The 18,716-nt window shown below is 42.0% G+C and overlaps 1 protein-coding gene across 6 annotated transcripts in view; it reads right to left on the reverse strand.

Moving 5' to 3' along the window:
- Window positions 1-18,716, reverse strand: part of si:dkey-178k16.1 (band 4.1-like protein 1) — a 106,246-nt gene that overhangs the window by 45,705 nt on the left and 41,825 nt on the right. For all 6 annotated transcript variants that reach the window (XM_017715888.2, XM_037541341.1, XM_037541340.1 and 3 more), the window contains exons 3-4: window positions 18,614-18,716; window positions 3,233-3,337 (exon numbers count right to left, since the gene is read on the reverse strand). The exon at window positions 18,614-18,716 is cut by the window's right edge and continues 62 nt beyond it. In XM_017715888.2, the coding sequence (XP_017571377.1) occupies window positions 3,233-3,337; window positions 18,614-18,716 (208 nt within the window). The remainder of the gene's footprint in view (window positions 1-3,232; window positions 3,338-18,613) is intronic.

Here is an 18,716-nt window from a genome sequence, read left to right on the forward strand (position 1 = left end):
TGATGGTCAGTAAATGTTGGTGAAATCTGACCGAACTGGACTTTATTTGATCTGATGTTCAGTAAATGTTGGTGAAATCTGACCGAACTGGACTTTATTTGATCTGATGTTCAGTAAATGTTGGTGAAATCTGACCGAACTGGACTTTATTTGATCTGATGTTCAGTAAATGTTGGTGAAATCTGACCGAACTGGACTTTATTTGATCTGATGTTCAGTAAATGTTGGTGAAATCTGACCGAACTGGACTTTATTTGATCTGATGTTCAGTAAATGTTGGTGAAATCTGACCGAACTGGACTTTATTTGATCTGATGTTCAGTAAATGTTGGTGAAATCTGACCGAACTGGACTTTATTTGATCCGATGTTCAGTAAATGTTGGTGAAATCTGACCGAACTGGACTTTATTTGATCCGATGTTCAGTAAATGTTGGTGAAATCTGACCGAACTGGACTTTAGTTGATCCGATGTTCAGTAAATGTTGTTGAAATCTGACCGAACTGGACTTTATTTGATCCGATGTTCAGTAAATGTTGGTGAAATCTGACCGAACTGGACTTTATTTGATCCGATGTTCAGTAAATGTTGGTGAAATCTGACCGAACTGGACTTTATTTGATCTAATGTTCATTAAATGGTGTTGAAATCTGACCGAACTGGACTTTATTTGATCTGATGTTCAGTAAATGTTGTTGAAATCTGACCGAACTGGACTTTATTTGATCTGATGTTCAGTAAATGTTGTTGAAATCTGACCGAACTGGACTTTATTTGATCTGATGTTCAGTAAATGTTGGTGAAATCTGACCGAACTGGACTTTATTTGATCTGATGTTCAGTAAATGTTGGTGAAATCTGACCGAACTGGACTTTATTTGATCTGATTGTCAGTAAATGTTGTTGAAATCTGACCGAACTGGACTTTATTTGATCTGATGGTCAGTAAATGTTGGTGAAATCTGACCGAACTGGACTTTATTTGATCTGATGGTCAGTAAATGTTGGTGAAATCTGACCGAACTGGACTTTATTTGATCTGATGTTCAGTAAATGTTGGTGAAATCTGACCGAACTGGACTTTATTTGATCTGATGGTCAGTAAATGTTGGTGAAATCTGACCGAACTGGACTTTATTTGATCTGATGTTCAGTAAATGTTGGTGAAATCTGACCGAACTGGACTTTATTTGATCTAATGTTCAGTAAATGTTGTTGAAATCTGACCGAACTGGACTTTATTTGATCTGATGTTCAGTAAATGTTGGTGAAATCTGACCGAACTGGACTTTATTTGATCTGATGTTCAGTAAATGTTGGTGAAATCTGACCGAACTGGACTTTATTTGATCTGATTGTCAGTAAATGTTGTTGAAATCTGACCGAACTGGACTTTATTTGATCTGATGTTCAGTAAATGTTGGTGAAATCTGACCGAACTGGACTTTATTTGATCTGATGGTCAGTAAATGTTGGTGAAATCTGACCGAACTGGACTTTATTTGATCTGATGGTCAGTAAATGTTGGTGAAATCTGACCGAACTGGACTTTATTTGATCTGATGGTCAGTAAATGTTGGTGAAATCTGACCGAACTGGACTTTATTTGATCTGATGGTCAGTAAATGTTGTTGAAATCTGACCGAACTGGACTTTATTTGATCTGATGTTCAGTAAATGTTGGTGAAATCTGACCGAACTGGACTTTATTTGATCTGATGTTCAGTAAATGTTGGTGAAATCTGACCGAACTGGACTTTATTTGATCTGATGTTCAGTAAATGTTGGTGAAATCTGACCGAACTGGACTTTATTTGATCTGATGTTCAGTAAATGTTGGTGAAATCTGACCGAACTGGACTTTATTTGATCTGATGTTCAGTAAATGTTGGTGAAATCTGACCGAACTGGACTTTATTTGATCTGATGGTCAGTAAATGTTGGTGAAATCTGACCGAACTGGACTTTATTTGATCTGATGGTCAGTAAATGTTGGTGAAATCTGACCGAACTGGACTTTATTTGATCTGACGTTCAGTAAATGTTGGTGGAATCTGACCGAACTGGACTTTATTTGATCTGACGTTCAGTAAATGTTGGTGAAATCTGACCGAACTGGACTTTATTTGATCTGATGGTCAGTAAATGTTGGTGGAATCTGACCGAACTGGACTTTATTTGATCTGATGTTCAGTAAATGTTGGTGAAATCTGACCGAACTGGACTTTATTTGATCTGATGTTCAGTAAATGTTGGTGAAATCTGACCGAACTGGACTTTATTTGATCTGATGGTCAGTAAATGTTGGTGAAATCTGACCGAACTGGACTTTATTTGATCTGACGTTCAGTAAATGTTGGTGGAATCTGACCGAACTGGACTTTATTTGATCTGACGTTCAGTAAATGTTGGTGGAATCTGACTGAACTGGACTTTATTTGATCTGATATTCAGCTGTCGACTGTATAAGATGCTGATTTTTCTACTCGGCTACTTCAGTAAACAGTATATGGCACTGAGTCGTGATGCAGGTCAGACGTTCTGATGTTCTGGACCTTCGCTTGTGAGCATTTTTTCTAACTGGACCTTGAATTTTAATTAAATACCCCTGGTTTAGAATCTGTACTTTTGACCGTTTTTGCTTGTTTTAATAAGCTGCGCCACTGTTTAGCTTGGAATCACTTGTCATTAATAGCTGTTATTGTTTTTAATAAGAACTTATACAGAGTAGATTAAAAGTTTAGACATCAGAAGATTTTTTTTCATTCAATGTTTCAGGTTTTTGAGAACGGCAAGTTCTGATTAAAATACTGCAAATGTCTACCTTTAATGAATTACCTGCCTCCGGATTGGATCACTAATTTACAAATACGTAGCAATTTTATCAGAACTTTGTCTTCAGCTTTCTCAATTATCATGGAATCACCTCCGTTCACTATTCCAGATATCGACCGGTCCTTTTTCCTTGACAGCTTCCTACAAATAAGTCGAAACCTATAAAATTATACAGTACATAATTATTTCTTACATGTATATGCAATAAACTGGTTTCATGTTATTGAAAACAGTGATTCCAAACTTTTAACTGTGGTGTGCGAGGGGGAAATAACGAATACTTAATTAAAACATGCTTTTGTTATCACTGTAATGGACATATTGATCAAGCCAAAAGCAGCAACAGCGTGCACACAGCAGTTATTCACAAGAGATTCAGAAATGTGAGGAAATGTACCTTTTGGCTGTCCGCGTCACAGAAGGTCAGGCCAAAGTAGTCCTTCTCCAGCAGGTTCAAGTGCTCACACACCATATCCAGCAAGGCCTGCCCCTTACAGGACTTCTGTCTCAGCACACACCGGAGAAAGAAAGGAAATAAGAGAGGTTGAGAAGCCAGTGTAGAAGATGAACCCCCTCCTTTCACATGATCTTCATCGATCACTTTGGACCTTATTCGTCACAGCTGAGTAGAAGCGAGTGCAGATTTGATTTTGAGTGATGTACAAAAAAAAAAAACGCTCTGCGTCTAATTCAGGAAACTGTCCCATGATAACAAAGCTTCATTTGAAGGAAATGGTCTTTTTCCAGGCTGTGAAGTGAAGTGACTGTGTGTGTTGTGTGATTATTTTGATAAAACACTGACTGTGAGCAGTAATACTGCATTATAGGAGCTCTACTGTACCAGGTAAGCCCTGTTTTATCTTATAGGGGGTATAACCATTTACCAACTGCGCTTGCATACAGACGAACTGGACCTCTGCATTCAACCCATCCGTGCAGTGAAACACTCACACTAGTGAACACACCCACTAGGGGGCAGTGAGCGCACTTGCACAGAGCGGCGGGCAGGCCTATCCACTGCGCCCGGGGACCATTTGGGGGTTAGGCGTTTTGCTCAAGGGCACTCCGGTCATTTCTTGTTGGCTCAGGGGATCGAACCGGCTACCTTCTGGTCTTGACCGGGCCCTTATAGTCATAGCCTTTCTTTACGTTGGTGACCACTTCACTGCAGAGTTATTTGTATTCTCTTCATTATTTTCTATTTTTAATTTTATTGCTGATGCTATAAATGTTATAGACAGTCGTTTTGATAGTTTCACTACAAATCTGGATTTTTTTTCAGGTTATAAAAATATTACGCTCAAATTTACACAAACTACTACGAGATGTGAGTTTGATCGTACAGATATGGCAAATTTGAAACTGATGATTAACAAAACTGTCCGTAAAAAAATAACGTGTGCTCATTTTACAGTCAGAGTGCTTGGGCCCCTTTCTTTGGGAATAAAAGGCACTAAGTGGAATTCCTAAGTAGAACGGTCAGGAATAGACAGACACTGTAACCTGAAAATAGCCCAACATTATCATGTATGATCTAACTTCGACATCTCATCACTCTTGGTTGTTAACTCTAACCCTAACTGAGCAGTACTGCACAATGGACTTAAGAGCAGAAGTGCTAAGCTTAAGCAGACGCGCACATCATGAATAAAATCAAGCTTTAAGGTTACGCATATTATATTTCTATTATGCAGTCAGGGCCCAGCATGCGGACCACCTCAAGGCCACACCCGGCTATTCTGCACAAAAGCGTGGCAGAGGTGGGGTGATTAAGACGCCGGCTTTAGCAATGCCCGTCTACAAAGACACCGAGCATTCGCCTCCCAGGGAGCTTGGTTCCCGCGGCGACAGGGAGACAGAGCAGCTGTTTCCATGGAAACAGAAGTGGAGGGTTTTTTTTTTTCCTTTTTTTGTGAGCGTGAGTCTCCTCCCAATCTCTAATAGCTGAAGCACAAGGCTTCGTGATCCCCCCCCCCCCCCCCCAAAATAGAGAGAGAGAGAGAGAGAGAGAGAGAGAGAGAGAGAGAGAGAGAGAGAGAGAGAAGGTGGGGGAACAGTTACCAATACATGAAGAATCTTTAAAAATATAAATAAATAAAAAAAGAAAGAAAAGAAAAGAAAAAGCTCTTAGAAATGCAACAGACATGGATGAGTTACCAAGGGAGGCCCTCAATTACCCGAGCACATTAGAGTGGGATTTCAGGGCAGTTTAATATTTCTCGCCGACCGAGGCAGTCGATTCCGACGGCTCCCCAAGCGTTGAAGCCCATCCAAAACCGCAGATGAGATTTGCACCCTCGTCGCAGTCCCTACACAAGAGGCTCCGCCACACTTGTTGCCAAGGGTGATTCATGGAAGGAGTTTGCCTGCTTAATCAGTAAGCAAGTGAAATGGGCTCTTCTTAAAAAGAGGAGGGCATAAATATGCATGTGCCAGTATGAAAATTACACGCCAGCAGCAGCCGAGCAGTGTCACCATGTCTACATCTGCCAATATTTAAGCTAAGGCTGATATGGATGTGTCACCCTTAAGTGTAGAAATTGAGGGTGTTACTCTAAAAATAAGCATTACGTTCTCTCTGCCATTTGCTTTAGGTACTGGTTCTGCGCAGTACTCTGTGTATCCACTCATGCATAACCGGCTAATTATGGCATCATGTCTGCACTAAACACCAACCATCTCATCACCCAATGAATTTAGCTCTCTGCGCTCCACCCACAAATGTGCTGTTGAGTAGCAGGTGTGTGTCTACAGGTGGGCTGGGGAATTATCTGCCCATCCAACGAAAGGTTTTCGTCCTGGTAGCAGTCCTGGACCCCCTCCACTGAAATCGGATAATGTAACTGTATTCCTTTTGCCCACCCCCATTAAACTACGTCGTCGTTTACATGGCCTATTTAGGAAAACCAACGCTGTTGTTGCCCACCTAAATACTTCACATGCCCACCCAAAGCTGGTGTCCTAGTAACACCTCATTTCTCAACCTGTTGCTATGTAACTGGACTACGCTGTTGGAGCTAATCCAGCCACGACGGGTTGTAAACAACAAATATTTTTCCACCATGCGAACTAGGGCTGCGCTGAAATTTCAACCGCTGGACATTTTCGGCCAGCACTTGATAAAAATGGCACTTTTGGGTTCATTGAGAAAAGAAAAAAATGGGAAAAATTACACACACTCTATAATCTGATCATAATCGGATTTCTGCAGTTATCCCATTAGTCAAACGGTCACGTGAACCATACTCCCATCTAGAAATCAGATTAGGAAATCTGATCAAGAGGCTGATAAAGATAAAGAGCTCCGTAATCAGATTACGGTGAACTCTTACTCTGATTTCTTTCCGATCAGTCTGGGCATGTGTGAAAACTGGGAAACTGGAGTACCTGGAATGAGCAAGTACTGCTGCCGCAAGATGACAGTAAAACTCTTTTGGAGCGGCGCTGAAACCAAACGCGAAGCAAAAGATTTACTTACACTTTGTCTAAACCAGGATGTGTGTTCATAGTCTCAGGAAAGTGGCGCGTCATGAAGTTTGAGTTATACGTTATGTTTACGCCACGTCGTCTTCTGTGAGTTTATTGGCTGGTTGCAAAGCTGAAATCTGACTACTGTCTGGCTCATGTAGCCCTGGAGTTTCCCATCTTCTGATTATTCAAGTGTATTGATTGGATTACTGAAAAATTCAGACTATTACGTGCATGTAGTCCCACTACAATAAGCCACTTGTTAATTCCTGGATTAGCTGACTCAGGTGTGTTGGGAGAATGTGTCCAGGACCAGGGTTACTCTATATGCTCTAATAATTCTAGCGAGTTTACTGTAAACAGTTATTTACTGCCAGTGTTTTTAGGTCAGCAATGTTTGTCCTATTGTGCCCTCAGCTTTGGTTTAGACCAAGAATTTAAATTTCCTGCATTCCTGTTGCTTATGGAAAAGATGGGGATGCACCAGTATTTCATCCACCGAAACATTTCAGCCTCAAATGGTCAAATATAGCATCTTTGTGTTTTGTCCAAAAGCAAAGATGCAATTTTTGACCATTTTCAGAGAAAAAAGAAACAGAATTAAATAGGACAACAACAAAGACCTTAGAGATCGTCTGAATGATGATGAAAACAAGAAACTGTGATGAAAAGCTCTGATTTTGCCTTCGCACTCCTGTGACAGTCAACACAGACACATTCGGTTGGAGCAGCAGCAGATCAACAAGGTGATAAACAGTTGGCTGTGTGGCATCATTTCCTGGTTTCTAGCAGGGAAATTAGACACGGCATTTATAATCTCTGTTTACGGCAAGTATCAAGAGGAGGTACAATACCCAAGAACCTCTCCACTACAGCTCTGATACCATTTGAGAAAACAATAATCTGCTCATTACGCAGAACGCAGCATATTAATTAAACCACTAAGAACCCTAGAACGCTGATACCATCAGCCTCAGAGCTTGAAACATCCAAATATGCCACCAAATATAATTCAAAAATAATCATTCTTTGCCGTGGATGACCAGCTCTGAACGGAGCGCGTTTTATTCTTTGTAATCTGTGAACTTTTTTGAGTTTTTGATTTTGGTGTTCAGCCCAGTCTGAGCTGGTTTCTGGTTTATGTTTCAGGTAAGACGTGATAAAAAACCAGCAGGTTTAACGCTGACTGGGCTGTTTCACTGGATTTGTACTAATAGGATTTTAATGAATATGTCTATTAATAGAGGGTTTCTGCGGTACTTAATTCCGCACTTTGTCAATAAGCCACAGGGGACATTTATTTTGAAAGACGGGTCATGTAGGCTGGGCATTCAGAGGGAAAATAACAGTGAGGCTTCAGACTCGCCCTATTTCTTCTTCTGCATGCTGATGTGTGAGGCAGGCTCTTTTTATTTGCTCCTTTCATTTTATTGTGTAAAGTTTACAGTGACATGTATAAGAAAAAAGAACATAGTCTAGACGTTACACAAGTAAAACAGCGTTTTAGGGCCAACTACAGGGGCTAACTGTAGAGGGGCTAACTGTAGGGGGACTAACTGTAGGGGGGCTAACTGTAGAGGGGCTAACTGTAGAGGGGCTAACTGTAGAGGGGCTAACTGTAGGGGGACTATCTGTAGAGGGGCTAACTGTAGAGGGGCTAACTGTAGAGGGGCTAACTGTAGGGGGACTATCTGTAGGGGGGCTAACTGTAGGGGGGCTAACTGTAGGGGGACTATCTGTAGAGGGGCTAACTGTAGAGGGGCTAACTGTAGAGGGGCTAACTGTAGGGGGGCTAACTGTAGGGGGACTATCTGTAGGGGGACTAACTGTAGGGGGCCTAACTGTAGGGGGGCTAACTGTAGGCGGACTAACTGTAGGGGGCCTAACTGTAGCGGGACTAACTGTAGGGGGCCTAACTGTAGGGGGGCTAACTGTAGGCGGACTAACTGTAGGGGGCCTAACTGTAGGGGGGCTAACTGTAGGGGGACTATCTGTAGAGGGGCTAACTGTAGGGGGACTATCTGTAGAGGGGCTAACTGTTGAGGGACTATCTGTAGAGGGGCTAACTGTTGGGGGACTATCTGTAGAGGGGCTAACTGTTGAGGGACTATCTGTAGAGGGGCTAACTGTTGAGGGACTATCTGTAGAGGGGCTAACTGTTGGGGGACTATCTGTAGAGGGGCTAACTGTTGGGGGACTATCTGTAGAGGGGCTAACTGTTGGGGGACTAACTGTAGGGGGGCTAACTGTAGGGGGACTAACTGTAGGGGGACTATCTGTAGAGGGGCTAACTGTAGGGGGACTAACTGTTGAGGGACTATCTGTAGAGGGGCTAACTGTTGAGGGACTATCTGTAGAGGGGCTAACTGTTGAGGGACTATCTGTAGAGGGGCTAACTGTTGGGGGACTATCTGTAGAGGGGCTAACTGTTGGGGGACTATCTGTAGAGGGGCTAACTGTAGGGGGACTAACTGTAGGGGGACTATCTGTAGAGGGGCTAACTGTAGGGGGACTATCTGTAGAGGGGCTAACTGTAGGGGGACTATCTGTAGGGGGTCTAACTGTAGGGGGACTAACTGTAGGGGGACTAACTGTAGGGGGGCTAACTGTTGGGGGACCATCTGTAGAGGGGCTAACTGTTGAGGGACTATCTGTAGAGGGGCTAACTGTAGGGGGGCTAACTGTAGGGGGACTATCTGTAGAGGGGCTAACTGTTGGGGGACTATCTGTAGGGGGGCTTACTATTGGGGGACTAACTGTAGCAGGACTAACTGTACTGTAGGGGGGCTAACTGTAGGTGGACAGCCGTAGCGAGTTGGGGTCTCGGTTGCTGTCCTGGCGCCGGAGCTCCACTCACTCCCGTCTCTCTGTGGATAAAACTTCATGCCCTCTTTGAATGGGGGGAGATGTAGCCCCCCAATAGCCGTGTAGACCACCCTGCCTGAGATTCTCCTTCAACAACAAAGAATCCATATGAAAGTGTAACTTAACCCCCTCATTTAACACCAGGAGGCGCTGCCTTCCCTTTGCAAAGCCTTTGGCCACAATACTGCGACCTGTCCTGGTATCACTGCCACTTTAATGTCGTAATTCTACGACTTTTTTTCTCTAAATATTATGACTTTTTTTTTTCTTTCTCAAAGCTTACTGTTTTTATTTGTATTGACAGTGGCCCTAAAATGCCGCTGTATATAATTCAGCAACAAATCTCAAGTGATTTTTAGCGCAAACCACGTGTTTTTGTTATTTGTGATGTTCCGTGGTGGAAATAGGCCTCATACAGCTCTGCACGCTGATAGCCACAGAAAGCCATGACAGCCAGGGAACGTGCTGTTCAGAAGGTGATTCTGGGACCTCTGTGCCTGCTGTAGGCTCCCGTGTACCGTAACCAGTGCATATAGAGCAAAAAGCATATTGGTTTAAAATAGCAGGTAGATCGGCGGGGCGACTCCCGCTGTTCTCATGCTATCTGCTGGCCATTCAGAGGGGAATAAACCGGGGCAGATTCCATCGTGGTCCTGTTTCATTGCACACAGCCGGGGTTACTCCTGCTCCAGCCCAGCAGTGTGACCTTCCACACACATACTAAAATTTTAGGTGGTCCAAACACGCAACACTTTTGCACCAAAAGCATACATTGATGGACGGATCATGGTCGATGGCGTGATCCAGTCTGTGCATCAGTGTGTTTAGAAATAATGAAATAGTTTTGGGAAGCGTAGAGAGAGTTGCGCTGCCAGAAACCCCTGCAGTTCATCATTATCGATGGAGTGTGAGCTCAGGAATCAATCTGGAATGAGGAGTCAATTACCAGTGGGGATCTTTTTCCAGAGGCACTTAATTTATCGCTTCAAATACCGTATCTCATTCAGTGCATTTTGATCAAGGTTATCAGAATATGAATGAGCTGCTGCTTCAGTGCATCCTGTCAGCGCGCTCACCAGAGGTGCTGCCACACCTCGTGCACATCAACACACATGCACGTGTAAACAAACCGCCCCTCAACCTCTTTGTGCTTCTTTTTTAAGCACAATTTTCCCAATGGGTGCACAGAGAGGTCCAACTTGTTACCCCTCTGATTTAAGGGCAGATAATGTGACGATGTTATTTTTATTGTGCCAAATTGCGTCATAAAAATAAAGTTGCTGCTGTAACCAAATCTAATATCTCTGTTACAGGAAAATATTCTTATGGCCCTTTCACCGGGAGGTCACAAGGTCAATCCCTGGCGAACCCGCAGCCATGTGGCTATAGATTAACTGGCCTTGGTCTCTCTGGGTGGGTCCTTCTTCTTCCCCTTCACTCAGTGTGACGCTAGTGATGTCTGTTGATGTGCATTCTCCTTTAAGCGTGTAGAGCTGCACAATGACGTTCAGATCAAGTGTCTCAGAAGAAACCACGGCACAAAAAATAGAGAAAAAATAATAAGTTGGCTTCATGACATTTTTTCCAAGCACATTTGGACCATTTCTTTTCATTTCTGTCATAAATTTGGCCATTTAAAGGCCAGATAATGTTTATCAGATGGTATAAAAAGGTACATTTATAAGGTTTAATAGTACGCCATTCTATCCGACCTCAGTCGAGTATATTGTGGGTATCATCCGTGCTCGTAGAACACCAAACAACATTACAAATAAAAAGTTAGGCTCTTTTTCCCTTATTATTTGATTACTACCTTCTTAAAGTTGCACCGTGTAAGATTTAGGGATTTGGAGACCTCTCTGGTGAAGATGTGTAATTGCACGGCACATAAAGAATGTCGGATTATCCAAAATTCAAAGATAACCTGACCTCCTAGGACGGTAGTGGATGATCTACTATGGTCATCTTATCTTCATCACTATGATGTTGATTTTGCGTTTGAGGCCTAAACGTCGAGCTGGACCGTCTTTTTTGTGTGTTCGACGTTAAGATGTAAAAAGAGATGATGAGGTTTGATGAACTCCCACGAAATCCAACACTCATCTAAGCACGGCTAATTGAGATTACGGATGATCTCTGACCTTTTGACCTGACAGTATGTCTTTCTTGATGGGGGTCAGCAGCAGGAGGAACACAGTATAGGGCAGTGAATGAGGTTCCATATACGTGCTGCGTTGCTATAGGCCTTCATAATCCATCAGCTAAGGGAAGCCTCGGGGCAGGCAGGCTGCCATGGCTCTGATCTATGACGAATGCGTGGAGCTCCCTGGAGATGGAATTGTGCACGAGCGCTCTCCACCTATCAATGCGTGCCACCCCTCCCCCAAAAACAATCCCCCTACAGCTACTGCAGAGAGCATGACACATTCAGTCATCTGTCATCGCCACCGCACCTCTATAGGAGGAGACGTTGCTGCAAGGCTGATGAGAGAACTGGTATATAAGCTCTAAACAAGAACATGTTCAGTACAATTTTTTTGGCTGAGCTTTATATTTCAGTATCTCTAGTAACTGTGTAGTTACATGTGTGCGTCATATGCAATAACAGTGTAACTACTAATGATTTAGTCACTGTTACAGAGGGATTGCAGAAGTACAGCTCATGCAGTTACACAAGTGCATCTCAACAGTTGCAACAGCCTATTCTCTCTTATGTAATCACACAAGGGTAATAACATGTATTACATTTGTAATCCCACGTTATTACCCTTGGAATAATGGAACGGTAGTTTTTATCAGCACTAATACGAAAATAAGGCATTGTTTACACCGGATCTGCCAGCTGTTCTAACATTTAGTCAGTGTTTGTGTCGCCAGTGCTGAGACACTGTAACCAGTTTCAGCTTTGAACCAGTCTGTCATGTGAGCCCCTACAGTGGAGCTGAGGAATTGTACTCAGGGCTAAGAGGAACATTTTGTAGACGGTTGTGCTTCATATTTTCATGAGCAGATGAACCTGATGAGGTTCAGAACTCAGTCAAAACTTCTGAGGATGAGTGTCGTATCCACTGTTTTCACATCTGCATCAGTATAATGTTCATTTGTATTTGAACATCAAGCTGGACCTTCCTTTTGACTTTTAAATGATGACTGTGGGCCTGACAGGGTGACTCACAGCAGCACATGCACATCATATTTAACCATTTCCTTTATTCTCTTGACTCAGTATTGATAATTCATATGTATGTATGTATGTATGTATGTATGTATGTTCGTCTGTGTGTATGTCTATGTATGTATGTATGTGCATATGTCTGAATATGTCTGTATGCACATATGTATGTATATCTGTATGTCTGTGTATGTATGTATGTATGTATATCTGTATGACTTTCTGCATGTCTATGTATGTACGTACGTATGTTCGTCTGTATGTATGTCTATGTATGTATGTTTGTATGTATGTATGTCTGTATGTACGTCTGTATGTACCTCTATGTATGTATGTACGTCTGTCTGTATGTCTATGTATGTATGTCTGTTTGTATGTCTGTATGTACGTCTGTATGTATGTCTATGTATGTATGTCTGTATGTATGTCTGTATGTACGTCTGTATGTATGTCTATGTATGTATGTACGTCTGTCTGTATGTCTATGTATGTATGTCTGTTTGTATGTCTGTATGTACGTCTGTATGTATGTCTATGTATGTATGTCTGTTTGTATGTCTGTATGTACGTCTGTATGTATGTCTATGTATGTATGTACGTCTGTCTGTATGTCTATGTATGTATGTCTGTCTGTATGTACGTCTGTCTGTATGTCTATGTATGTATGTACGTCTGTGTATATATCTGTTTGTATGTCTGTATGTACGTCTGTCTGTATGTCTATGTATGTATGTACGACTGTGTATATATCTGTCTGTATGTCTGTATGTACCTACGTATGTATGTCTGTAGTTAGTTACAATATGTAGACATTTAAACAAATATTTAAAATAAAGACTAGTTATTGGCAAAAATACAACATCTTCTAGTGGAGCTCATTTATTAAACGCTATTAAACGTCTTATAAAATTCATCCATCACAGATCAACGGTTACAAACCAAAAGAAAGATCCTGAGGATGGACCACCTGCTAGTGAAGCCGCCACCAACCCAAACAGAAACAAAAGCCGGGCACAAAGTCTTCAAGCGACAAAGATTTTCTTTGCTCCTCACAAAACGGCAACTGATGGCGCTGAGTGGGCATCTTACCAGTTTGAATGGAAAAGGAACACAGAGAGTATTATTATCATTATTATTATTATTATTATTATTATTATTATTTGAATGGAAAAGGAACACAGAGCGTATTATTATCTCACTCGGGAGCTGGAACTTCAGAAGAGCTTTCGGAAACAGCTCGGGTGTTCTTGGAGATGCTAACAGCATCCGCAATAAGGCACAAATGAATCCTGTCACCGGCGAAAATTCAATATCAACAGTGCAAATAAATAATGTTTCATTTTCACCGTTCAAGAAGAAGCATTTGGTGTGCAGGACATTATCAGTGATTCCAAGCCAGACGAATCACGCCCTCAGCTGGAGGTTAAACAAATATGCATGGAGACTCTTTGCGCTGAGTCAGACCTGCTTTCATTTCTTCAGCATGTCATCCAGCACTTCATAGCTGCCAATCAACACCAGCTATCTCGTTAAATGAGTTGGAAAATGTTCGGTTATTTTTAGTGTCTATCGTGTCGTCATCTTTTAAAATCAGGCCCAGCTCACAGGCTGTGCTGGTTACTGTATTAGAACTGCACTTTAAGTAAAATCCTGTGGGCTGGGGAAGCTTTTCTGGTCACTTCTCTGGACTGTGAGTTAGAAAGAGTTGGGAACCTCTGCTGTAGAGGATGTGTTGATTGATCTTCACTTAGAAAATCAAGACGACCTGTAATTTAATAATCCAAACCTTTGCATATGACCTGTATATTAATCCCTTAACAAGCCTTGGGCTCACGGACAGGTCCAGCGTTTCATTACACGCTTCTGTGTCCTAAGAAAAGCTCCGTTAGTTTGCAATGAAGTGTAGTAACTGACTAATAAGCCTTTGTATGAAATAAACATGGATTGTTAAGAGATTAAAGTGCACTGATGGGCTGCAATGTGTGGAGAAAGTGCTTCAAGAACACGTCGTGAATCTGACCACGCGCTGGCGAACCACTGATGCGGCATTGCTAAAGATACGTGTTTGCTGGATCATTTGAAGGTGATCATGATTTATATAAGCGACTACAGAATAACGATCACATTCTGTGATGGGTTAGAGGTTCGTTTGCATATTGCGAAGGCCAATTCCGCAGTCATGCACTGACAGACTGTGCCGCCCTTATACAGTGCAGATTGTTAGTATCATTAGTCCTGCGTTGTTTTGTCTTTGCAGTCTTTAATTCAAGGTTTATTCCAGCAGGTGAGTCATATAAGAATTACAGTCCTGTTTACACACAAAGCCCAACAATTCTATATAACTTGACAACTGTTACCTGATCAGCTGCACGTAGGTGCATCATTAGTTCATGCACACTAGACATCTAACGGGTCTAAAATGACTTTGGGTCTCAAGATCATATTTTAAAACAGCTGTGATTCCAACCAATATGGATGTAAATGCCGTCAAATTAGAGCAAACAACTCATAGTTGATGTTTCATTTGAAGTCCAATGTACCGCATAGCAAAAATTTGTTTCTCTATCTATATAATTGAAAATTGCGCTGTGCATTTTTAGCCAGAAGGTCTTCCACAATGTCCAGAGCTAGTGCTAGAGAGACAGAGAGATAGAGAGAGAGTGATAGAGAACCTGCCTACCTACCTAAATCTAGACAGAAGTTAAAGTAGAAGAGAAATAAAATAAAGTATAAAAGTATCTATTTACGTATTTACATGGCCTATGAGAGATTGGCTGTGTGTACAGACAGCAGGCACTGAGTGGTGGGAGGTCTAACAGCACATATTATAGACTAACTTTGAGTTGCATCACTATTGTAGTGTAAAGTGCATAGTGAAATGAAAGTGTCATCACAGTGGTTATGATGGACTGCACAGTGTGTATTGATCAGAGAGGAGGTACAGTGAGGTGGTTCAGCTCAGTGCAGACAGCGGATCAGTACCGTCTCTGCAGTGAGGAGACTCGCAGTAGATCCGTGTAGCAGTGGGTAGAAAGATCTCACACGGCGCAGCTGGACCACACGCCACTGAATGTGGGAAATGGGCTGACAACAGTACTGAAGTCTTTGTGCTTATTTGAATAACTCACAAAAAAAAACCCAGAAGCCTGTGAGTCACAGCAAACGTCCCCACAATAATAGGAACAATCAGAGATAGCACGACCTGATATCAGGTATCAGCAGAACATGCTGGATCTGATATGAGAGAGAGAGAAAGCCTGAAACAGCCCACATGCACATTGTGTGTGTGCTGTTATAAACTACGTATGTACGCCTTCGTGTGGGCTAGTGAGTGTTTGAGTAGTTTAAGCATCGCCTTCTTTTAGTTCAGCTCTTCTTATTCGTTTTTAAAAGAGAAATATCAGATGGGTATCGACTGATACTCAGGAGATAAGCAGGGATACTCAGTGGTCTCGTGCCACCTGTACTAACAGTAGTATCAAGTTGTGTGTATACACTAATCAGGCATAACATTCTGACCACCTCCTTGTCCACTTTATCAGCTCCACTGACCGTATAGCTGCACTCTGTAGTTCTACAGTTACAGACTGTAGTCCATCTGTTTCTCTGATACTCTGTTACCCTGTTCTTCAGTGGTCAGGACCCCCATGGACCCTCACAGAGCAGGTACTGTTTGGGTGGTGGGTCATTCTCAGCACTGCAGTAACACTGACGTGGTGGTGGTGTGTTGCGCTGGTTTGAGTGGATCAGACAGCAGTGCTGCTGTATGAAACAGATGGACTACAGTCTGTAACTGTAGAACTACAGAGTGCAGCTATACAGTAAGTGGAGCTGATAAGATATAAATGTGCTGATAAATTAAACCATCACTACATCTGTTGAAATGACTAATCACATCCTACAGCTGTGCTGCTGTAGCGCCTGGAGTGAGGATTTCCGGTTTAAAGACTAGGAAAACACCCTTATAATACATATCGTGAAGGAAGAAACATCTGAAAGCTGGAACGGCTCTGGGGGGATTTTCTCTTGGCGCAGACATTTTTTAACATTAACTGTCGAACACAGAAGGAAAGCTAATTTAACCAGATAGTTAACTGTGATAACTGTCTTCATATCATCAAAACAATCAAAAGAATCAACTACTGAAATAGCCAAAAACTAAACGATACAGTTCGCAAGGTCACCTGACTGCCTAGATGCCACTTCAGTTTGGCTTCTTTTTCTGGCTAAAGGGGGGGAACTTGTCCCTGATATGCAGCGCTGTGTGAAGGTTTCAGGCGTCTAAGCGAATGTTTGAACAGCTTCCCTCAGCAGGGAGTTTATCACTATATACATTAGAATAAAGTCATATTCATAATTCAAATAAACAGAAAAACAATAGAAAGTAACAAGAATTTCTCGGGTCCATATTTTTCCTGGACACCTTCACAGCCGCCACAGAGACTCGTTAATATCATCAATGACATCATGAGCTCAATTTACTGAGCACTGATTGGTCAAACCAGGAGCTGCTTTTTAACTACATATAATACTGGGCTTCCTCGAGGAGGAGAGGCTTGGAGATGGGTAAACAAACACACCAACATCCAGAACATCACTGTTTATTTTATATATATAGTGATTTATTTTAATATTAACACTTTTCTCAGCAAATAAACACTTTTTTTGATTTTGAAAATGTATCTTGGGTGACTTTCGCACAGTGCTGTATATATTATGTTGAACAAAGACTGAAATACTATTTTATTCAGAGTAGCCAATAGATGAGTGGGCAGGCTGGGAGTCAGGACTGCTTGACACCAAAGGAAATCTCAGTGGTTCCCGATGATGAATTAACAACATGAAAACAATATAAAATTGGGAATTCCGTCCAATCGACGAAACTACAGAATGCAGCAGGACATATCAGATAACATGTTAAACTCCAGTTGTAGGCTGTAGATCCCCTTTAACCCCGGCCACAGAGGTCATATACAGTAGCTTGACTTTAACTTGGTGATATTTCACAGTCTGATCAACTAACATTTGCGCTCAGATCTCGTACAAATTTAGCTTTTTTAGTTCTGCCAGTTATTGAAGCGAAATGTTCAGTATAAAAGATGAAGGCAATGAGCCAAAGAATAACTCAATAGCGCTTGATTCGATCTGCAGGGTGGCATATTTAGTCCTTTCAAGGATTAAATCCTTTGATTGGCTGCCAAAAATATAAACAGTGTAAAAAAATAGATAAATAAAAGGTACTGACCCTGGATCTGTATCCGCTGTGATGTGGCATGCAGACTCTACAGTGGACACCGCAGATGTTTCAGTGTATTTCTTAAACGGTACATATTGTGTCAGCGGTGACGTTCCAAGTTTTTCCAGTGCGACGACTCCAAATGGAGCCTTTGTGCGCCCATCATTTACATACAGTCCTGTGAGACCACCCTTCGTCTATTGTAATTCCAGTCAAAATGGCCATTATGCACAATATATCCCTTTTTATGAGGTTATTAGATATTATATAACCCTCTTGTGTCAGGAAGGGGAAAGCCAAAGGTAAAGAAGTGGAAAACAGGAGTTTCTAAAACGTGAGGTATAGAGAAAAAGGGGCTTCTAAAAAACTGCGCAAAACCTGCTAAACTGCCCCCCATCAGATAAATGGCGCTTAAAGCTTTGATCTCTGAGAGAGAGGAGAACATCAAGCTGCTTCAGGTCTGAAAACACCCACAGGTGTTTCTGTCCATCCTTCCACTGTGAGAAGACCACTCAGCGCTGTGGGTCTGAAAGGACGTGTAGCTGATCAAGAACATCATTGAATATGTTTGGGATTACTTGGAACATAAGAAGCAGAAAATGCAAAAAACTTCCAAGGCTGAACTTTGGAGGTGTGGAAAAATATCCCTGTAGATTTCTTTGAACAGCTAAAAGCGAGTCTCACCAAAAAATGGAAGCTGTATTTTAAATTAAAAAAAAAAAAAATTAAAAAGTGATTTTTTTTTATTATTATTATTATTTATTTATTTTTCCTGATGCTAAAAATTAATTATTTTTTTGGGCTGGAAATGAACTGAATGAAGGGTGGTCTCTGACTTTTGAACAGTACTGTACTACTTACGTTTTAATACCAGAAGCTGGGCCAACTGGGTTAATCGGAAAGTACTCAGGATACCGGATGCAGGCACCACTGGTGCAAAGCTGTGTGACCCCCCCGCCACAACTGGGCTTGAAGCCATTCACTCAGAAATCCAGCCACTTCCAGCACACATTAAACACAAGTCCCAGCTGCCGTACCTCCACTCCAGCCTCATAGTCAGATCCGTCCAGCAGCGCGACTTTAACAGGCACTGTCTTTGGTCTTCTGGAGGATTTCTGCGGGGATCTGGACACCCTGCTG

Source organism: Pygocentrus nattereri, chromosome 9 (genome assembly GCF_015220715.1).
Source record: "Pygocentrus nattereri isolate fPygNat1 chromosome 9, fPygNat1.pri, whole genome shotgun sequence".
NCBI lineage: Eukaryota > Metazoa > Chordata > Actinopteri > Characiformes > Serrasalmidae > Pygocentrus > Pygocentrus nattereri.